The sequence below is a fragment of the Loa loa genome, assembly GCF_000183805.2.
Source record: "Loa loa unplaced genomic scaffold supercont3.3, whole genome shotgun sequence".
Classification (NCBI taxonomy): domain Eukaryota; kingdom Metazoa; phylum Nematoda; class Chromadorea; order Rhabditida; family Onchocercidae; genus Loa; species Loa loa.
In genome coordinates this window covers 827,572-850,411 of record NW_018108183.1, presented here as the reverse complement: position 1 = coordinate 850,411, position 22,840 = coordinate 827,572, and the positions used below count along the sequence as shown (strand labels likewise).

At 33.6% G+C, this 22,840-nt stretch overlaps 3 protein-coding genes across 3 annotated transcripts in view; 1 reads left to right on the top strand and 2 right to left on the bottom strand.

Moving 5' to 3' along the window:
• Positions 1 to 5,002: 5,002 nt before the first annotated feature.
• LOAG_04767 (hypothetical protein) lies at positions 5,003 to 10,590 on the top strand. The gene is made up of 12 exons (XM_020446676.1): positions 5,003 to 5,199; positions 5,593 to 5,706; positions 5,947 to 6,082; positions 6,470 to 6,581; positions 6,839 to 6,941; positions 7,251 to 7,412; positions 7,763 to 7,813; positions 8,364 to 8,488; positions 8,962 to 9,079; positions 9,201 to 9,349; positions 10,069 to 10,197; positions 10,543 to 10,590. The coding sequence occupies exons 1-12, from the start codon at positions 5,065 to 5,067 to the stop codon at positions 10,553 to 10,555; spliced, it is 1,347 nt and encodes a 448-aa protein (XP_020303014.1). The 5' UTR covers positions 5,003 to 5,064; the 3' UTR covers positions 10,556 to 10,590.
• A 1,577-nt stretch (positions 10,591 to 12,167) lies between these two features.
• On the bottom strand, positions 12,168 to 19,056 carry LOAG_04766 (hypothetical protein). Its single transcript, XM_020446675.1, has 18 exons — positions 18,997 to 19,056; positions 18,537 to 18,694; positions 18,059 to 18,356; positions 17,699 to 17,780; positions 17,411 to 17,579; positions 16,930 to 17,071; positions 16,579 to 16,682; positions 16,209 to 16,389; positions 15,823 to 15,983; positions 15,474 to 15,625; positions 15,224 to 15,339; positions 14,877 to 14,979; positions 14,303 to 14,361; positions 13,936 to 14,043; positions 13,524 to 13,642; positions 12,989 to 13,102; positions 12,585 to 12,732; positions 12,168 to 12,434 (listed from the first exon to the last, which is right to left on the bottom strand). The coding sequence occupies exons 1-18, from the start codon at positions 19,033 to 19,035 to the stop codon at positions 12,303 to 12,305; spliced, it is 2,385 nt and encodes a 794-aa protein (XP_020303013.1). The 5' UTR covers positions 19,036 to 19,056; the 3' UTR covers positions 12,168 to 12,302.
• Positions 19,057 to 20,372: 1,316 nt separating this feature from the next.
• LOAG_16443 (serine/threonine protein kinase) overlaps positions 20,373 to 22,840 on the bottom strand; it is a gene marked incomplete at its 5' end in the record, with an annotated part of 4,278 nt that continues 1,810 nt past the window's right edge. Inside the window, 5 exons of the mRNA XM_020449095.1 lie at positions 20,373 to 20,607; positions 21,006 to 21,131; positions 21,457 to 21,572; positions 21,659 to 21,806; positions 22,202 to 22,291. Coding sequence (XP_020307468.1) covers positions 20,500 to 20,607; positions 21,006 to 21,131; positions 21,457 to 21,572; positions 21,659 to 21,806; positions 22,202 to 22,291 — 588 coding nt within the window. The 3' untranslated portion in view covers positions 20,373 to 20,499. The remainder of the gene's footprint in view (positions 20,608 to 21,005; positions 21,132 to 21,456; positions 21,573 to 21,658; positions 21,807 to 22,201; positions 22,292 to 22,840) is intronic.

Here is a 22,840-nt window from a genome sequence, read left to right as displayed (position 1 = left end):
AAATTTTCAGTTAGACAACAAAGCAAAGTATAAAAACGACTCATTTCTTTGATAGAAACAATAACAACAAATCTTTTTCTCTTTCTATTTCTCGCACTTCTGTAATAATAAATTTGTTTTGAATGCAAAATAAATGGAGAAATTAATGCAATTCGTTTACCTAAAGCACTCTTTCTTCTCCCTTCGTTATATATTATTATATTGACAAGCGGAACTGACGAATGGTAGAAGCGGAAGGCGGAACATTCCTGATATATTAATAAGTATAAATTGTATGAATAAGTACCATTTGTCCCTTACTTTGTCGTACAAGAAGAAGTACACCGATCGAATCTCATCACACTTACGATAGCTTCGGTGATTTGAAGCTAATGCCGCACGCGACGGCGATCAGCAAATTGACTAGCCGTAAGCTCATCGCTCACTATTTTAATTAATAGAATACATATACTTTGCTAAATTATACGCAAAACACGTGTTTCGATGCTGCCAACTATAACAAATGTGCTAACTATACATAAATTTGCAAACATGTATTAGAACATTTTGCAATTCTGCAGTCTATCTTCTTGCAATCATTGTTATCAATGTCATTTGCATGATTTTCCATCCACACTTTTTCATTGTCATCTATTCCTTTCATTATGATATGAACTAAAGCTTTTTTAATATTTTCAACTGATGGCGAGTGCTTTGTCATCAGTTCTATTTCTGAGATTAGACTGATAGCTTGTCACTCCTTCTCTACGTAAAATTTCCATTCCTTCTCACATATAAATACATATACCTATAACTTTAACATTCTTATCAATTTGATAAAAGAGTGTTAAATTTTTAAATTGCTCATTTCATCTCTTAATTAGAAGTGCAATTATCCGTTTTCCACTAATCAATATTTAATACAATACTCATATTTAGTTGCTTATGTTAGGATATCATAGTATTGTGTAATATCATCATTAAATCATGCAAAAATTGAAAGTTAACAAATGAAATTTAGAAATGTTGAATTTTACGAATCATCAGGGATTTTGATTATTCTCTTTAAGTCTATAAAGATTTTAGAGATGTCAAAATATTAGTAGACTTTCTCTCTAACTCTTTCTACTAGACACTATAAACTTTCTATAGCAAGATTGTCGATAAGGTTTGCTTTGCTTTTCCTCTAACAACTTCTTTTTTTTTTTCTGCTCACATTTTTTCAATCTTAAGTTAGACTTTTCATATTTCTGCTTAACTAATAGAAGATCACAATTTTATTCTATGAAATGAATAATTAATTGTTTCAAGAATACATACTCATTTATCACATACTGTTACATTGTTTCCAGAACAAAACAAAATGATGAAACATTCATTTCATTGAGATCATTTCTTTTAATAAAAACTAGTCTAGTAGGAAGTAGAAAGTTATCTAATCATTAATTACCAAACAATATCTTATCTGTAAGGCTTATCCTACAGAGATTTTGTTTCTCTCCCTCCTCTCTCTCTCTCCTTCTACTTTTGAAAGTTAAATTGAGGACGATCAATTCGTAGCGATGACAATATGTGGACAATTTTCACTCACATTAGTTGGATTAATTGAAGGAAAAACTATTTTCAGTGATTTATTTGCGTGACAGTGGACAGCAATAAAGTTTAATGAATGAAGCGGAAAGTTTCAAGAATTGAATTAAAATTGCTCACATATTTCTGTTCTGTTTGCTACAAAAATGATTTTTGTGAAAAAAAATGGAACTTTTCTGTATTACATCCTCACAGAATTCTTGCATATAAATTTTTATTTCTGACAAATAATGAAGAGATTTTTATGGAACCAAATCGATTCTGTCAAAGAGAATGGCATATTAGAGGGGATTAAAAATATCTGTCCCCGTAATTCATCCCAATATACTACGAGTACATCAAGGACAAGCAGTACTATCAGTCACTTGAATTTCTTGAAAAACTTTTCCGCAATGTTCTGTGAATAAACCTATCAAAAAAAAAATAAAAAGTAGTACTTTATCAAATAGAATTTAATTAACGCCATAGGAAAAATGAAACAGAAATGCAATACGTTTCATTAGAACCCTTTGCGCTGCATTGTACTTTTGCTTATAAAAAAATGTTTAGTAATTAAAAATACGTCATTGATTGGTTTGTAGATTACTGAGATTATACGTTTTCATGCTTCAGACAAGCTCAATATCGTCATTCCGTGGCAAATATTCCGTATAATATAGTGAGGAATCTGTAATTTTTCAGGTTACTTGGGGACAGTTGCTTCCGGATGACACATCTCCACTCAATCTAAAATTTCTTCTTAATTTGATACAACTGTTTAAAATCAAAAAAGAAAAAAAAACTGATAAATGTTTGCAATATTTCCTGTCAGTGTGTTAATTAATTATCCTATCTCCATTTGAATAATTCCTACTGCAATTGCAATTTGTTGGCAGTGATGAGAGAAGGATGAGGATGCTATGTCATGGATAGCAATGCTTAATGCATTCCCGGAAAAATCAATAATTTGTGCAGTTTCCTAGAATTTCTGTTAATGTTATAACAGTGACCGAAAATTTTGGAATTGGAATTCAGTTGATACATTAGAGTTCCTTACATTCAAAAGTGATCAACTACCAGAATATTTCCATAAAACTTTCACAAAGTTTTTATTCCAAAAAAATTTCGATTTGCTTTTAACAGCAATCATTATATTTGGGGATGAAAATGTATGATGTACTATTACTGATATTATTGTTAGTGCTGAAAAAGGCGGAAAGTTGAAAAGACTAATAGTGGGGATGTTAAAGTTTGAAGCAGATGTATTCCCGAAGTGAGTTTGAAACCTCTTCAACATTCAAAGGACTACAACCAATACACTATTATAAAGGTATAATATATGAAAATTACCTTTTGCTTCCAATTATATTTAAATTATTTCTCAACTCTTCAAATTTTTTTTTCTCGTTGATCTTTTTAAATTTTTACTTTTTAAATCTGTTCGCATTTTTCGTCCTCTAACTTAATTTTCAACTTCTCTCTTCTCCAACTTTTCTTCAGTCTGCGAGATATTCTTCGATATGATGAGGGAACTGTCATCTAAAATAAGATGGATACGATATATAGCATTTAATTGATCATTTTATTAACAGTTAAAACATTTAGACGAATTTCTCTTTCTTCTTCTGAATGTATACCGTTAAACTTGTACAATCCGATAAAAGAATGGTGAAAATGAAGAGCTATGTGATGTTTAATGCTTTTATGCTATTTTCCCGCTAATTATTTCTAGAAAATTCCGCCATTCAGATGACATATTCATTGAAATTTGGAAATTCTCACAAACATCCATTAAATAAAAATTATAGATTACATTATGATTTACACATTCATTCTAAAAACATTTCAATGCAAATTTCCATTACGCATAAATTCATTGATATTTTATAAATTCAATTCAAAAAATATCTGAAATAACAATCTATTTCCATTATTCTATATTATAGTTTTAATTATAGAGGAAAGATGAAGTAGAGAGGGAACTGCCATGGATGACAGCATTGATATGACATCTTGTTTCCTATACCTCTCGTATTTTATTGCTACTAGAAGCAATCAAGAATGTGGAACTTAATCTAATTTATATCAAGTATCGTATTTGAGTTTTAGTGACTAAATCAAATCAGTAAACTTACAAGTTTCCTTTGATGTTGTTATCATCAATGGTTGATTCATCATCATCTTGCAATCAGTCATACAACAAAAGATGAATGATATAAGTAAGCTATAGCTAATCGATTTGTTATATTTTTTTGAAACGAAAAAAATTGATTAATAAATGCATTTCTAAAACAACATTTATAAGAAACGTTGGTTTGCCTTTTCCAAGTCAGTTGATGTTATCTATCTGAGATAACATATCAGAGATGATGATTCATTCGTGTTTATACTTGTTTCCATACCTAATGATACTAATATACATTTATTTGATCTATTTTTAAATTTATCAAAAATTTTGAATAAAACTAGTATTAGTTAAAATACTTATATACTGCTTTCATCAACAGATGACAATGATGATGATAGTGATGATGAATTATTTCTTCTTCAAAATAATCTGTTTCAAGAAGTCAATATCAATTTAAACTTTCTTACTTCTTGTTAAGACTAGGAATATATGGTGCATATTGCCTGTTAAATCAAATGAAAGCAATCATACACTTTGTCACATACAACAGAGCTATCAAAATGACACACTGCTCAGCTCGTTTACTTAATATTTTATGAACTTTATCAAATAAATCAATTTTGAATTTCTAATAGTATGTTGACACCTGTGGTTTGATGTTGCCATTTATTTGTCTTTATTATACTTGCTTATATTGTCAAAAAGAGAGAAACTTTTTTAAAAATGATTATTTTAATATTTTTTCGTTCATTTCTATTTTAACAATAACAGTATTTGATGATTGATGTGATAATTATATCTTACATTTTAGCATAAATACTAATATAATTAAAATTACTTTTTCTATTGTCAGTAGGCTATTAATCAACAAAATAATCAGTGGTAAAATTGTACAATGCAACATGTGTTGTATTTAGCAAATAGAGTGAATTTCAACTGATTTCGATTCTAAATTTCGGTTAAATTTCAGTTTTAGATTATCACACGCTATTACAAAGCCCTTAATATCATTCGGTTTCATTCGATTTCCTAATTTACGATGAATTAAATAAGTACCTGATTAGGCAGGTAGATTTTAATCTCATTTGAGGAGTTCGATATTTTGTACGACATAATTAAAAAATATTCATGTGATTTCATTTATTTTCCTGTAATTCATCATTTTCATAAAATTTGTTATTAAGTGAATAAATGAACATAAACAAAGATGGAAAAACACAGAAAGTCATTGTTTAAAGTATAAGTTTAAATCATTCAAAACACATAAAAGTAGATAATTAAAAAAGATTTTATCAAATCAATGGTTTAATAGTTTTAATTATGATTTAGGACGTGAGCGAAGCTCGAGAACAAGTTATCATCCTGCGGCGGTATTAGAGGTAGGTGCAATGATGCTACAGAATATGTTCAGCGCCTTATCCTTTTTGCACTATCGCAAAGATGACGATTTCGTTGACCGCTTGTCTTACTTTTACACTCCGTCCTTCTTGATCATGATGGCCATCCTGGTCAGTTTCAAGCAAGTAAGACATTTTCTTTTTTCTTCATGTATTTTTTTTTCGGTATCCAAAGGTCTCGGAAAAAAAACCAAAACTTTACTGGGGTATGAATAAATATCCAGGTTGTAATTAATGCAAGAAAAGTTAACAATCATTTCAATTTTGAGAGAAGAAATTGAGCTAATTGAAAGAGATAACATTGAAATAATGAACCAGATGCGATTTAAAAGCGGCATTGTCTTAGTAGAAGACAAATTTCTCTTATTTGGGCGAAACTAACCATAAGTACTTAAATGATCCCATGCCATATAATCATAAGGCGGAAATTGTTCAATATACCATTTATGGGATTTTCTTTTTTATTCCACTTTAATATACTTTTTTATATTCTGAAATGAAGTATAAAAGATGTTATAGTTTGGTGGTCGACCTCTCGAATGTTGGGTGCCTGCACAGTTTACAAGCTCATGGGAAGCTTATACAGAAATGTATTGCTGGGCTCAAAATACATATTGGGTACCCATCGAGCAGGTAAAGTATTCATTCACATTTAGCAATTATTAGATGAAAGTCTTTATCACTAAGTTCATAATCTTTATCAGTTTATTATCCCAGAGAAAGTAAGTGTTGCATTGTGCTAATTAATTTCGAAAATGAAAACAAGAAATAAAAGTTTAATCTACAGCCTCATTCATTCATCCATTATAAAAGAACTATTCAAAAATAATACAAACATTTGTTAGAAGTCATATTAGACTGTTTATCTTCCAGGATATCCCAATGGATATAGCAGAGCGGGAATATCGACAAATATCCTATTATCAATGGGTGCCATTTTTTCTTCTTATTCAAGCCTTTCTCTATTACATTCCATGCCTCATTTGGCGTCTAATGAGCGACAAGTCTGGTAATTTCATCAATATCTTCATTCTTCTCATGCAGTTACGATTTTAAAATACTTGCAGTTTGCTTCCTTTTAGCTTGCTGGCAATTTAACAAAACCAGTTGGAAGTTTGAAATGCAATTAGGGAATTCTTGAAGTGTTGAATTTGATTTATTCGACCTTCAACATTTTCAAATGAGGAAATAGATATTGAGAGATATAATGGTTTTCTACCCTTTATCTTCCTTTATGCTCGTTTTTCATCCATAACTTTTAACATTTGATCACTACTTCTGTTTCTCTCGAAAAGGCAAGAGTAGTGATAAATCGACAAACCCATGAGAGGCACTAAAATTATGTAATTAGGGTCATTCATTAGCTCTCGATAAATTTTCATTTCAAATACTGTAGGCATTAGGTTGAACGATATTGTTCAGTTGGCAACAGAAAAAGAAAATATTGAACCAGACTATAGAACACGAATCATCAAATCTCTTGCACGTCATATCGAATCTGCTCTCAGGTCATTATCCTAATATATATCATTTCTCTAATTAGTTCTGGTTTTAAAGAATGCTAATATTTGTTTTGATAAGATATGGTGTAATATAGATTGCTGTATATTTCTGATTTTGAATTATCATAATTCTGATTAAGTTATTATTTCCAATTTGAATAGCCTTCCATTCTTTTGTTTCTCATACCAATCAATGTGCTTCAGTACCGCTTTTTTATTACTTCTGTTTATTTAACTATTATATCGGTAATTATACATTGCAGGTACCAGCATGCAGCCACCTCACGAACTCAATATACATTACATAGAGTTTTAAAATGCCTAAATATACGTTATTATGAAAGCTATGTGACAGGCCTCTATTTAGTAAGCTATGCTTAAATTCTTCTTTCTTCACTTTTGTAATATGCCATCGTATATATAGCTTTATTGGCTATTTTTAATTATGGCTATATGAGGCTCATGCTACATTCCATTAGGCATTTACTTTAAATTATACAGCTGTTCAATTTTAGTTTCAAGCTGTCACTCTTTTAGTAATTCATGATTTCTTCAATGTCTAAGTATAAGTCGATCATGGGATTGTTTTTATTGCGTTGGCTTATCTTTGATTGAAATATTTTTACCATTTCTTCCCAAATTTAAATTATTACTGTTCATTTTACTCTTTTTCAGGCTACGAAAGTGATGTATGTAAGCAATATATTAACGAATTTGATATTAGTGAATAAATTTTTGGAGACAGACGAATATTCTATTTATGGTCTCGGTGTACTGCGTGATCTTTTGTTTGGCAGGTCCTGGATGGAATCTGGTAATTTCCCACGAGTTACTTTAGTCAGTTGTTTTACTTGCTTACTGTTAAAATCCTTCAGTTGTTTCCCACCTACATGACCCGAAAAGTTGTGAACAATCAAACAGTTAGTGTAATTAGCATAAGTACATAGGCTGTTCTCTTCCTTTCTAATCGTAATGTTTCTGCGAAATCTGAAATAATTTATTCTAATCTTACGCTTATTCATTTTTGTTTCATAAACAGTACATTTACTCATTACGGTTAATGATAACTGTGCAAATTAGCCAAATAAAGAGATGAATAAAGTAAATTCATTCAGACATAATTATCAGCACATGAGCTTTCATTAGATTAATCCTCGTTGAAAAATTAATTCAGGAGTTGATTTCAGTGTGATTTCGAAGTGCGCGTTCTTGGTAATAATCAGCGGCATTCCGTACAGGTGTGTATTTTTCATTTCTATGTTCTTCATGAATTATTTGAGAACATCATTAGAGTTAACAATGTTTTCACTCATGCTCAATGTTTTCTTAATGAGAACTGCCCTATGCTGTCTTAGCCAGAATACATGAATGAGTATACTTATGGGATACTGAATAGACTTAGTAATTGACCTTCATGTCTTACATAGCTTGGTAAAAATCAAATTTATGTACAATGCTAATTTTAAGAGAATTCATCAGAGTCGGGATGGAATGATAAAAGATAATTGGAGAAATAAAAGCAGGAAAAGATAATGAGACAGAATAGAAGATAGAATGAAGAAGAACAATGGACAATAAAATAATATTAGCCAGTGATTTTATGAGATGTAGTGCCAGGTTGTGTTATCAGGAATAACATTTCTTTGTAGTACCAGAAATAAAATTAAATTTTTATAGGATTGACTAGAAGTGAAATGAAATTAGTTAGAATAAAGCCATAAATATGAGGAAATAAATTTTTGAACGAATGAAACAGATTGAAGAAGTTGATAATAAAAGTATTTGTAGTGTGTCCTTGTTATAAATATATTCAACGAGAAAATATTCATTTTAATTTGGTTATGGTTTTCGGTATTATTCGTTGCTGCCACGTTGGATGCTCTCTACTGGTTCAGCATTTCCTTATTTCACAGGTTAATTTACTTACTTGGTTTTTCAGTAAAACAGAATATTGAATCAATTTCATAGTAACGAGAACTTTTTATTATATTAAAGAAGAAGTATTAAAGAAGATTTTAAAATTCGTTGAACAGCATCACTTTTTACTAAATTGAGGATTAGCCTAGAGTTAGAGCTTGGATTAATGGATTGTTTCGTTTTTCGAATATACGGCTGGGCGATGCATTTATTGTTATTTTCTACGGTAAAATTTTAAGCCGGTTCAGTGTTTTCTTGTAAATAAAGTAATGCCTTAAATACTCTTGTCGTATTTAACTAATAAGCAAGTAAGAGGTTAAACAAAAGGGAAAATCCCTTGCATATTATTTCGTAAATTATTTATCATTTATTCTTTTTGCTTAGCTTATAATTTCCACTTTTAATTTTTGTGCAATATTAAAAATAAGCTTAGACAACGGTTTTTTGGAAAATATGTTGGGTTTTATAGAGATCGTGTTCGTTTTGTTTTGCGTCATCTTGAGCTGACAACCGATCCTGATCGACCTGAACTGTTTCGAAAGGAAAAGCGAAATCAAGTGGAGCATTTCCTGAAAACGTACCTCAAGGTAGCTTTACTTGAACTTTTTTTCGTTTTCTTTTTCCCCTTCCTGAACTTTCCTTCTGCTCTTGTTCTTGGACTTCTCTTTGCTCTTGCCCCTTACGTATTCCATGTTATCATGAGTACAGGTAGATGGTGTATTAGTGTTGCGAATGATAGCGCTTCATGCGGGTGTGATGTTTTGCACTGAAATCACGGATGCACTCTGGAAACGCTATCTGTCACAGAATCCAGAAAATCTAATAGATGAAGATTCTTCACTTATCAATTTTGCTCGGTATGTTTTGTTTAGTTTAAATGATCCAAAGAATTTGTATTTTTGAGTGATGCATCTTGATGTTCTTCAATCCCTACTATGTGTCCGAAACCAAATAGTCTGAGTTACTAAACCAATAGCCCAATTGACCTTTGCAATCAGTTGTCAGTATCCCTTGATATTGATATATGCATGTTTATGTACCGAAGTACGATCACATTTCCACCAGGAGTTGTGCTACAGTGACTGACTGATCCTGACTGATTACTTGGTTACTTTTCTCCTATTCTTAACAGATTTGAAAGCATTTGTGGCTTACAACGTACGTGTGACATGTGTAACTTGCATGTGTGACAAGCTTTTATTAGAAGGGATGTTGTTTGGAATTATTGATTCGCATTTGGTTTTAGAACTAACATGATAGAAAAAATATCCGTCACTTGTTTTTGAATGCAGTTCTCATTTTAACTCAAGACGAATTATTTTTTTATAACTAATGAAGTTATTTATCGTTAGGCTCAGTGGCAGTTCAATGAATGTGCTTAATTTCATTTCCAGAGCACTTCTATAAGTTGCACTTGTCTCAGAATAAACTCATTTGAACTGGACTGATTATCGAAGACTGCCATTTCAAGTGATGTTGGCTTATCCGTAGTGTCATATTCATATCATAGTGCTTTTTTTTTTAGTATTTTGAGTAAATAGTATAAAATGTCAATGGCACGCTTTTAGTATTTCAGAACTCAATCGATCCACAGGAAACGGCAAAATGATGGTAATAGTGGTGACAAACGGAAAAGATATCAACATTTATTTGCTCATCAGCGATTCTCCAAGCTCTTTTCACAGCGCACAGAAGCATCTCTTCGGTTAGATATTCTCGTTTTTCTTTTGAACGCTTGCTTGGATGAGGAACGCCTTGTCTCTAACCAATTCATAGCAAGTATCGTTAAGCTTTCGATAGAAGAGTAGCGTGGTAGAAATGAAATACACAAGTATTTTAAGTCCTACTGAAGTCCAAAAGCATTTCTTCATCAATATTCGACCTTTATTCCACATATCTTCCCTTTTTGGGTAAAAATTGCCTTACTTGATTTACTAATAAAGCAATTTATTAAGTTCTTTACTCTAGGCCATTTTTATCATATTCTAACTGTCCATTCTGCTCCACTTTCACTGACTCTAAGCCAAAACCTCAATACAGCCTAATATAGGAAACACCAGTAATCGGAAGTGAATGTGTAACTCATGAAGTATCAAACGGGACAATATGAGCTTGGAATGTTGGAGTTCTACAAGTAATTATATTAAAGCTAAAATATTTACTGTAGTCCTAATCGTGGTCAAGACATTAATCGGTGGCTTGACATGGACCGTCAAGAGCCGCAGATACAAATTCGACTTCTAAAGCAAACACCAATGAAGATACAGTTGTCACCAGGATCACAGATCACAAAAGATAAGGATGTGAAAGAGGACAAAAGTTTGCAGTGCAATGAATCATCGACGCTCTTATCCTACGAATGATTAAATATAGCAAATGATAAAAAACAGCTGTTTTATATTCTGTGCACACAAACGATCCGTGTGCTTCGACTTTGCAAGTCAGTTGAGAGAATTACTGCATGCAAAGAATGTCAGAGGTCGTTGTCACCTCCGTTCTGGATTTTGGAAAGCAGTTTCGATAGCTGTGGTGGTGGTAATGATGTTTATAATCCAAGAACCCTGCTATGGAAAACCGGGAATGACTTCTTCCTTATATATTGCTTACCAGATTCAGAGATACTTTTGTGAACTTGATGCTTTTTGGATGAAAGATGAAATAGAGTTGAAGTATTTACTGCCGTTTTTATAAATTTCTTTGCATAAAGTGCTAAGACTAACTATAAATGAATAGGAGTTAACAGTATCGTTATCTCGACCAAACCAGAAGCTGTTTCTGGTGACTTCTAGGGAAGGAGCCTACCCGTAACCTCACCCATGTCTGATTTTGTCCTACTAAGACATTTATGTGAGATATTTTATTCATTTTAAGATATCAGGCAAAGATCAAACAGAATAGATCGTTACAGAAATCATCACATGACGAAATAACAGCAAAATCACGCCAAAATACGACCACCCAGAGCAAATGCAAGCTGAGATGTTTCGCAGGTCGCTCACAAATAAAGAATTACCTGATTGTAAATCTCCACTGTTTATTATCCTACTAGCTCTAAGCCCATGTCATTTCAGGCATGAAGGGCAATGCATTACAGCCTGTGCATATACCCAGATAGATAGATGCTCAGCCTTCCACATGTCAATGTCACAACTGAGGCTAATAATGTTTCAGTATGACATAAAAATTAGAAAAGTACAAGGAAAATGCAATTGAAGAACGGAAAGAATTGAGTCACACAACTACCTTTTAATGAATAGCCGCTCTGCGCGTTCCAAATTTTAGAAATAATGACGCAATCATATGAGTGAAAGATCTTTGATTCTACATCAATAAAACTTCGAAAAGGGTTGTTTGAATGAATGGTTATTTTCAAATCATATTTTGAATCAGAATAACATATCGGAAGCATAAAACATTGCTATCGTATGCGACAAGGTTTCAATGGAGGTTCTCGGTGATGGAAGATGCAATTTGATAGAATCTTCCGTGGGGATCCAACCAGTTTAAATCAATGAACTATTAAAATATTAGAACTGTTAGCCATCAGAAATAAAATATTTCCTTTTATTAAGAATAGTAATGCAAAGTTGTGGTAGTGTATGGAAAAATCCTAACTTTAGAGACAACTCTCTCATGACTTTTCAGAAGTTGAGAGAAAAGTTAGCATTAGGAACGTCGCAATTATAGAGTACTAAATTGATTTATTGGACTTCCCACAACAATGTACAACTAATTAAAGTCAGAATAATCAAGTCAACTATATCAAGCACATGCTCCAATTTACTGAAGTTCACAATAATTTATATCAATTCACGTTGCCGCTACACTCGGTGCTTTCCATCGGTATTTCCCACTTGCTGCAGTAAGAAGTGCAACAGCACTCGCTTTAGGATGCCAGAAATAGCAGGCACGATTCGTACAACGATCACCGAAACGACAAAGCTAAAAAAATACTACTCTACTCTGTGTATTACGTAAAGCATACACATCTTAGGAGAACTCCATCATAACGACAAACATAGATTGCGAACTGTACTAACTGATATCACTTGCTTCTGAAATGATCGATATCTTAATAAAATGATTAATTACCTTAGGGTGTTTGAAGCTACAGCTGGCATTCGCGCATTTCCCACCATATTTACATGGAATGTTCAAAGCATAGGAAGCAGCTGGTGTAACTGAATTCAACGATGCCTGTGCTCCCATTTCAGGTGATGGAGCTACTGTTATAGCCGTCCTGAAATTTTAGACTTTATAACTCCCAAGTGTAGGGATTAAAATGAATTTAAAGGATACTGGAAACCGAGATGCTAAGGCGCATATAAATCTAATATTCAAGAAAGCTGATATTAGACCGTGTTTCATACATAATATCCATTCGAAAAGCGAAGCTTCAGAACACTCCGACATTATTAGAAACACAAAGTATGCAACCAGTGAATCATTAAGTATAAATACTATTTTAAAACGATATCTGTAGTTCAAAAACATACGTTGCCTTCAAAATGTGTGCATAAACACAGTTTGGATTCAAGCACATACGACCAAATTTGCATTGCGGATGGATGTAAATACATCGGTCACCAAACGAACAGTTCGGGAAATTGCTAAAAAAGGTGCTTTGAATCAGTTCGATGCAACATTTTGAATTAATTTATTAGATATTGCTGACTGTCTGACTTAATTTTCACGTGTTTCAAAGTTTCGGAATGATTACTTTCCCAAATCTCCCATTTCCACGAATGAAAATAAAACTTTCCCTCACACCGAGTCGCACATTAATGCTTATTAAATGAAGTGAACTTTGGCACTTCCAAAAAAGTTAATCCTAATCATACGTACTCATTACCACTGGTGAAACTACTATTGATAATCGTCCTTGTCAATAAAAAAAATCAGCCAGCTAAATCGATTACAAACGTACAAAGCAGTAAGCCGAGTTATATATGCTAAAATCGCGCAAACGTAATTTAGTAAAACAAGCTAGAATGTAGGTACGACACAATGGACTTTCAAATAATAGATTACCTGCACGGTTTACTTGGGTGAATATATACACAGTTTTGAAGAGAGCAATTTGGCCAAAATTTACAGCGTTCCATTATTTTTTCAGCTCCTGCTGATGAAACTATTGATGCATTTGATATCTAAACAAGCAAAAAGTTAGCAGGATTGCACGTTTACTTCACTGCAATAACCTTTAAAACATAGCATAACAGAAATGTCATACATGATCTCACAGAATGTCATATATTTGGTCACTTCTAAATACATTTTATTGAGTATCAAAGAGTTATGCAGACAAACAGAGGGCAAAAGAAGCCTTACAACAAGAAAAACCCAATAATTTGCACAAGAAAAAAAATTTAAATCTGATCTCACAAGAAGAAATCTGATCTTTCTCGATTAACTTAGCAAATGATATAATTAAAGAAGGTGCCTGTCTACTGGCAATGAATACATTTTGTCGTGATGCACTGTAAAAAAGCTGTGGTGGCGGAGTCTGTGGACGAAACAATGGACTCGATAGGGCTGGAGTTGGCGGTACCTTAAAAACAACATGTTTCAATAAAAATAGGGAAATGGTACACATGTCACATGGGTGACATATGTATTACCATTGCCCCATTTTTATTTAAGCTAAGTTACAGTACTGCAATAAAGAAATTTTTGAGGAATTTAAAGTACTTCAAATCTCGTTAACTTTCCATTCCAAATACCTTCACTCAGGCTCACTATCAAGTTGCTAAACAAATCAAGCAAAAACTTTACGAAACATTAATAACACTTGATTATCAAATTCTAACCTCATCAAAGCCTTGACCAACCGTTTGAGCACTGGCGAGAACAGCATCAATCCGTGCTTCTGAAAAAAGATAAACACATCATGTGTTTTTTTTATAAGCAGTTCTATAAAAAGATTTAAAAAATGCTTTTATTGTTTCTCCTTTGTATCATATAAAGGCTGCAACCGCGAAGATATTTCGGAATAAAGATGTATCCAGCAGTAAAATCGACAAATTGTATACCACATGCACACATTTGACCTATATGGGTTACAATTTTTTTCGTATTTACTCTAATGAATAGCCAATCGTCTGAGCTCAAATAAAAAAGTTTGCAGTGCATAGATCATTGAGTAATAAATCCAAAATGAAGTCCTATTCGAAACATATCATCCTTCTTCAAATTGTAACTGATGTTTTGACAGTCACACAAATGCTACCTATCAATATCAAAGGAACTAACAGTTCAATAATTTTGACTGACTTCATATTCAGCGACATGCAGTTATTATATTACACCCATGCACTAATCAATTCCGACCCTGTTTATGATATAATGAACTTGTAAATAAAAATAAAATAAAATAATCCATACCATCATCACCATCATCATCATCATCACCGTCATCGCTGGTATCTTCTTCCGGCAGTTGTATTTGCAAATCCCAAGCAGGTAAAGGTTTCGAATCATTGGGAACCTGGGAAAACTTCATTACACATATATTTAATGCTTAATAACATTCAGCATCGTTTTTGTTTTAAATATATAAGTCGCCACAGCAATAAAATTTACAGCTTTAAAGAAGGCAGTGGAAGTTTTCGAAGTACACAAAAAATATCAAACTCGTGTGTAATCCGTAACAACTTTTATATTAAAAACTAAATACTCTTATAATGCTTCTCCCATTTCTTTTGGAACTGGTGTGGAACTTTAGTTTTTACCTCATTAGAACGTGCTATCAGACATGCTTCATTTTCCATACTATTGGCAACTGATTTTTCATGAGACACTTCTCTTCTTATCTGTCTTGGTTGTGACAGGTTCAGGTGCGCCAAAACTGTAAATGCAATAGTTGGATCAATTAAATTAGTGATATAAAGATCCGAAATCGTTTGCACATCCAACTGAACCATTAACAATGAACTACGAAGCTTAACATGTGAAAATAACGGGAAGGATCCCAGAACTCACTTGGATTCGTTTCATTCTTACGCCTTTTCGCCTTCTTCTTGCTAACAAATTCAACATTTCCTTCACCAATTTTTGTAAGTCGTTTAGCCAAACCACTGATTGAATTGCCTTTTAAAGTAATGTAAAATTTCGGCTCTTCAACGGAATTTGGTCTGAAGAACTTTATTATTAGTAATAACAATCTTGACACTTGAAAGTCTGCAAAAATAGTCAGAAACTTCGTAGCTATCGTAAATCACTAACACAAAGGACTGAATAGTAATATCTCTATTATCACATATCAGCAACGATTTGAATTTTCCAAACAGTAAAAATTTCATAAAACAATCAAATAAACTAGATTACAAACCCGTATGTCCGCATGCGTTTTCTTTCCACTTCTGGTTCACTTAAACTGCATTCATCAACTTTCTGCACGATTGAACGACCATTATTATTTCCACCACTTGATTCGTCCGGCATGACAACCAACGCGTCACCAATATCATCATAAACATCGATTTCAATACCCTAGCATAATATATATGTACAAAATATGCAAAGAAATCTAGCAATTGTCGTGCAATTAGAATGGCTCAATTCTATGCCACTAGTATAAGTAACAGCTTATGAAGACCAACACGAGCAGTGAAAATGCAGTATAAGAGATAAAGTAAGCTTTTCCTCTTTACGTCATCATTATCTCAGTAAAGTTATAAGTTCTTCGAAAAAGCAGAAAATAAATTCAATACTAACCTCCTCTTCATCTAAAACATTCATATCATTCTGTTTATGCTTCCCATGATCAGCTATTTCTTTCTCTTTTTTCATTGTTAACCCGCTACCATAACCAGCAATTTGGCTCGCTGTTCTTGTTGTTTCGCCCGCTTCCTTAATCGCTTTCAAAAACAGTGACTTCACGCCACGAGACTGCTTACTGTAACGAATTTCACTTACTATAAAACAAGAGTCAGAAGTTGAGGAAAATTAGAAGCAACTAGCAAGAGTTCGCTCTCATATCAAACGAGTTAGAACAGTACAACATGACTGCATGAGAAACTGAGAGTCGATTCAACGGCACATCGTCGTAATTCAAATGTTTCAAACAGCTGTAAGATTGACTTACGTCGTTACTTCTTTTTCAGGCAGTTTTCGTTTCACAATTACTTGAGAAGATACCGATTTTACAGTTGGCTCTGGTGGTAATTTAACGACGGCAGATGACTGCACCTATAACAGTTGAGAGTCTTGATTTCTAGTGAAATACGTGAAACGGTATTTAGCAATAGTTATCATTTACAGCACAGATGTTCTCAACAAAACAGGTTGTAGTGAACATGAATGACTCGATTACTCGCTAATATAACCACACAGAAAATAACTAATTAAGTGAAAATCACTGCGTAACAATAATTCTATTATATCTAGTAAAGATACTATGCTTACCGACTACACCAACAATGCAAATATATTTAACCTTTTTGCTTCTCAAAATGCGAGCAGACTCTTCCGCCGCAATGCGTTCCTCTTCGTCAACATTCTCCTCCAGTGATGGTGAACGAGACTGCGCCTTTCGCTTTCGCTGTAGAATATCTTGTCCCGAATCACCCGATATCTTGCTGAAAGCATATGCTAGAAATGATCAAAGAAAATAAGTAATAATAGAAGTTAAGCAAACAGATGGGCAAAAACAAATGATTGAGAAATGTTCCCTCACAAAAGCAATTGCATTTTCTGGGACTTTTTCAGAAAATACGAAAGACTTGATGCACTGTATTTTTAGGGAGATCCTAAAATCTTTTCAGTTTTTGAAACACAATGCAATTCTTCACCAATCGATGCGTCATAAACAAATAATGTGTAAAAGGCTATTAAACGAAAATTCTATGAAATAGGCTCACATTAGGGAAAACCACTGACAAATACTGTCAAGCGACCAGAAATAAAAAGAGGCCTACCTTGCACAAATATCCTTCTTAGCTCGTTTATCCTCTTCATCATTTCGTCTTTTAGAATATTTTGCGTCTTCTTTTGCCTCTTTTTCTGCCCTGCCATCAGATCTAACTTGCGAAAATTTTCGATCATATCTATCACCATCATTTCGTCTTACTCCGAAACGTACAGTTGCTGCAACATCAAATTTTCATCGTCAATTTTCAACAATCTCGAGAACTGTAATCACACTTCTAGTTTATGAAAGCAAAGAAATGAGGAAAATTATTGAGGCCAAAAGGTTATGAAAATACCTCGATGTTCTGGACTTTCCGGTTTCTTCCGACGATGCATCTTTTCTGGAGGCAAAACAGGAGATTTTGTTCTACGTGATGGCTGAAAGTTGCAAAAATTGAAAATAAATGAACAGTAAATTTTATTTTTCCTATGGATCAGTTCATATTCAACTATGATTTAACAAAGTGAGAAGTAATGCAACAAGCAGCCAAAACGCTCTAACATCTTGTTGTCAAGCAAATCTCAAGATCAGAAATGCGAACTACAGATAAATTAGCGGTTTTACATGAAAAACTGTAAGCAAAAACTGAGATCACGAGCATAAAAGATAAGATCATGAAACATATAGTGAAAATAATAAAATGTAAAGGTTATACCTTTGACTTCACAACCTTTGCAATGCCAGTACGTTTCTCGCTTTCCCTTCTTTCAGATTCTTTCATTCCGCGCTGCCTCTCCTTTTCCTTTCTATCGTGTTCTTTTAATACAGTTCTCGAACTAGAGCTTTCTTGCTTTTTCTTTTTGTCTATTGTCTTCTCTTTTTCTCTTTTACTGGAATTTTCTAGTTCTTTTCGATGACCGCTACTTTCATTATCCCTCCGTTTGATATCGTTTGATTCCTGGACAGCATTTGGAATAGTGGCTGATTGTAAACGTTCAAAAATGTCAAAGAGCCTGAAAATATGATGGTTTTGACAGAGTATCTAAGTTCTATATTTAAAAAAGAAAACGATATGATTGTCAATTGATTCCTTACATTCTTCTATTGATGAAGAAGGTAAACATTTCATAAAACACTACACCAGACTTAAGAAGCATCAATGGTTGGAAAAGCATAAATAATACAGAACTAACCAGTCCACAAATTTTTCAGAATTTTTGCCCAGAAAAAGTAACAAATCTTCCTTCATCTGTGTTTTCTCCTTTTTATTCGCAATCATCACCATTATATAATCAGGTAATTCTTCATCTACATATACACCGAGCTCTTCTAATTTAGCCTTTATAGCAGCCTGCAAAATATTTTATTAGTAAACCGTAGAATCATATTTTGCTATTATTTGCGCTATTAACTAATTATCGTACTCGCTGGAAGTAAAGAAAACTATTCAATCCCTATTGTATAATTTAGCCCGAAACAACACTTCGTACCTCGAATGATATCATTTTTTAATTAATGAGAGTCGATACAGAAAAAATTGGAATATTCTAAAAACTTATACTTGGGCGAACATTTTTTTCAACTAAAGTAGGGATTTTTGTGAAAGAAATACTTCAACAAAATGTTTCGTCATAATTCCAGAAAAAAACTTACTCGAATTTTTTTCGAAACTTCTGCACTGCCACCAGTCATTTATTATAATTAATCCTAAAAACAATAATTTGTGTCATATTAGAAATAATCAAATTCTCCAACGGTTTCAGTCAGTAAATGCTCACAAATCCACGTTACGGCTATTTTTAAAGCATTCTCAAGCATTTAAAACTCAGTTTTCTAACAACAATCGACGATAGTGCCTCGCGTAACTGAACCTTGATTCCTGGATTTTTGGAAGTGCCCAATCTTCTATCTTACTCATTGCTTAGGCGTAAACAAAAGATCCAAACAAATGAGTATGTATGCCATAGGGCAACGAGACAAAAATGAAGCCTGACAGCTCAGACCATGCTATCTTTTCTCGATAGTTACCAATGCAAATGTAATGCTTACATTATACGAATAGAATTAACATAGTGTACCCAATGTTATGTGAGGTATGCCACAGTCATAACAAAGGTATCTACCGAGATCGTCTTGCGTCCCTCAAACTATCCACGTACAAATAAGCTGATAGGACTTTATACCATTCTCAAACTATCCACGTATAAATAAGCTGATAGGACTTTATACCATTCTCACTGTCACTCAATTTCCGGAAAATCCAATCCTGTTCCCATCCTAACCTATACGGTAAATTGTTCACGTTCATTATTCTCCTTCTACTTTCGAAAAAAGAGAAGAGAATTCAGATCAGCACAGAAAATTTTTAAGAGACATTAAAATAGGAAAAGAATGATTCAATCGATATAAACACCAGAAAAATTTCGTCTGAGTGGTATGCAATCAAAGAGAATTGACTTCATACGATTCTTAAAAGGAGAGACCAAAGGAAAGGTTGAACATTTCCTGTCAGACAGTACAATATATACCGTGCTCAATCCAGCAACTAAATCTAACGTGATATTTCACCTGTCAACTTATCAGTCAATTAACTTGTCACGAAATACAGGTACTGCTAAAAACAGAAAGCCCATAAATAGGTAGCACAATCACACCACGTCCCAGCAAAAGTATTCCTGCAAAACGCAACAGTTATGTTGCACAACGTCCTCATAAAACGTGGGCAACTCTTCGCTACGCACTAGCTTCTCTCCCCCGCTATATTTATCCTTTTCTTATGTTCTCACTGCTCTATTTTGTTTGCATAATGTATTGTAATTAGGCTTCAATGGTACGTACAGGATCCGTTTCTGTCCCAGTCAATATTTTCTTTACGACTTTCGGTTATTAACATAAGAGTATATGAGGGTCACTCGTGGAAAGCAGTGACCAATGCTGTTGAAGGACGGGAAGAGTGGGCGGACGGGAAGAGTCGCCTTTCTCAACGTTCTTTCTTTGTATGTGACACCGATGAAAGATTAGATTTGTTACTTGTTTCTCTTACAGCTCTAAAAAGTATACAAAATGAAATAGCAAAGACGTTGTTAACGATCACCATCCTGTCCCGTCTCATCATTTAGTGAATCGTAAGCTGGAACGTTATCTCTGCTGCATGTTTCATTGATTTTTGGAGATCATTTGATTGATGTCATTTTCACGGAGTACCTCTTCAAAATCGTTATCCCAATCGTATGGATCGCTCAGTTGTCGATGGTTCGTAAAATCCTGCAGTATATGATATCACCAACTAAATGAGTCAAGTTTCGAATGAGTCGAATACAGTCATGGAGTTTTAACCATAATTTGCAATATGGGAGCTGTCTTGTACTCAAAGAGGTAGACGACATGCCGCGCGCTATTTGATGAAAAACATGAGTGTTTGTGAGGATTTGCCTTTTTACTCTGAATCTCCGAGTAAATTTAAAGTCGAAAGTCGAAATTTGTCATCAATTCATGGGTAGCGAAAGCTAACCTAACCTATGTTTAAAAGGACTTTCGTAGTATGACGAATTTAGATTCATTGAGCTGTTCCAGCTCACTTTATACTAATTTTTTGCAAGTACCTAATGTTTCTTGAAAGTATGTCCTATCAGTTGCATTTTTTGATCAACAATAAAATCCACCAGCATTATATTCTGGAGAGCCACATAGTTTGGCTCGTCATATGCATCCATCGAATGTACGGCACGTCCAAATTCGCGCAAACTTTCACCAACTTTTTCCGTTACACTTTGAAAATCCTCTCCTTGCTGGAAGAAAACTATCCGCTGGTAATTACTCAGGAAATGAACCGATTCGGTTAGTGTGAAGAATGTTTAATTTAGAGTAGTTGATTGCCATTGGATAATTGCGCTGAATAAGCAATCATGAATACTGCGCTGGATGTCAAGAAGACACTGCTAGTTTTCTGCATATGGTTTTTCAGAAATTCTGAAGACGTCTTCATCTTCCGAACTTTCGTTGGAATTGTCCCCGAACTTCCATCATCTTCTTGCTTTTTTTAAATTAAAATTATCCATAATCTACATTTTACTCCATGAAAAAGATGGTTAAATTTTCTCAGTTTAGACTTACAATAGCTTCTTTCAATGCCTTCACTTCTTCGCTTCTTCTTGCTTGTTTCCAAGGTACACGACCAAGAACCATTTCAATTGCTACATAAAACAAACTTACCAGGTCATCTGACGGTCCTGTAACGGAATGAATTGAACTTTGAATCTTCTTTGTTAGATGAAGCAATGCATCAGTATAAGTTATGGTCTGAATGAACCCTCACCAAGATCCTTTCCTCCATGTGCCCTTAGGGATGCGTAGAGTGTGGTACCGCGAAATCCGCATTCTCGTCGCAGCGGTCGTACTCGACCATTTGGATAACGGAAGCGTCGCGCCAATCCATAATCAATTATTACTAAGCGATGTTTACTCTGAAATAGCTTTTATTCTAACTAGTAATTCCATTACTAGTTCCACTAAAGCGCAAAACTAAAACAAAACATAGAGGGAACGGGTTTTCTAAGAAGGGTACAAATTAAGGATCGACTCATTTTATGTTGTTAAAACATGAACGACAGTCATTGTCATTTTGATCTTCCTCTTCTATTTTTTCGTATCTCAAGAGTATAGAATAAATGAATGTTAGGTGCTCAATTGACTGCTTCGTAGATTAAATTTACTAAAAATCTGGATATCTATTCACAGTCTGCTACGTCAACTACTAAACGTTTTCGTTTGTTTCTTCAATTTCCCACGACTTCTTTGTGGGTGATGCTATAACTTCAGAAAAAAAAAAACTGCAAAACTATAACTACTACAAACATACAACTTCAGAGAGTCCGAAGCACAAATTATGTGGCTTGATATCTCGATGAATATAACCGATCGAATGTATATCTCGTAATCCCGCTATTCCCTGCAGCGGATGAAAGAAATTGTTTATGGACATGTTCTTTTGTTGTTTGAACTATAAAACGAGCATAACACATATATTGACTCATTTTGGTAATAACTAAATAAGCTGTTGGGGATCGTTGATAAATGGATGAGTATGTTAGAAATACATTTGGCAACTTTATACGGATATTCCCATCTGAATGTCGCGAAAGTAGCAACTAGGTGAGTCTAGGGAGTTGCTGAATACATTTCCCAAGCTAATTGTTGCGTATTGGTTGGCCAAGTAAATATTTTTGAACAGTTTATTACTCTTTATATCGCACTCTCCTTTATTATTGACTGATTAATTAATGGAACAGTATTTAATATGAGGAATTTTCGTAGAAACACTTGCCTTACACGATAATAACAATCTGATTGGAAGTATATCTTTCGAATCACTTATGCAAAAACGCTTGATATCATATAAAGAAAAAAGCCAAGGTATGCTTAAACCTGTATGACAATGCGAGCCATAGTAGGACGTGAGAAACGTTTAAACGGACTTTGCTTTCTAATGTCGTTTACA

Excerpts from the sequence above, each read along its gene's own strand:
- LOAG_04767 (XM_020446676.1), top strand. The coding sequence starts at position 5,065 with ATGATGCTACAGAATATGTTCAGCGCCTTATCCTTTTTGCACTATCGC. Across the intron at positions 6,942-7,250 it reads ATGTGACAGGCCTCTATTTA|GCTACGAAAGTGATGTATGT; the intron begins GTAAGCTATGCT and ends ACTCTTTTTCAG. Across the intron at positions 9,080-9,200 it reads TCCTGAAAACGTACCTCAAG|GTAGATGGTGTATTAGTGTT; the intron begins GTAGCTTTACTT and ends TCATGAGTACAG.
- LOAG_04766 (XM_020446675.1), bottom strand. The coding sequence starts at position 19,035 with ATGACTGGTGGCAGTGCAGAAGTTTCGAAAAAAATTCGA. Across the intron at positions 17,072-17,410 it reads AAGAAGGATATTTGTGCAAG|CAAGATATCGGGTGATTCGG; the intron begins GTAGGCCTCTTT and ends ATATGCTTTCAG. Across the intron at positions 15,626-15,822 it reads AAACGCATGCGGACATACGG|ACCAAATTCCGTTGAAGAGC; the intron begins GTTTGTAATCTA and ends AAAGTTCTTCAG.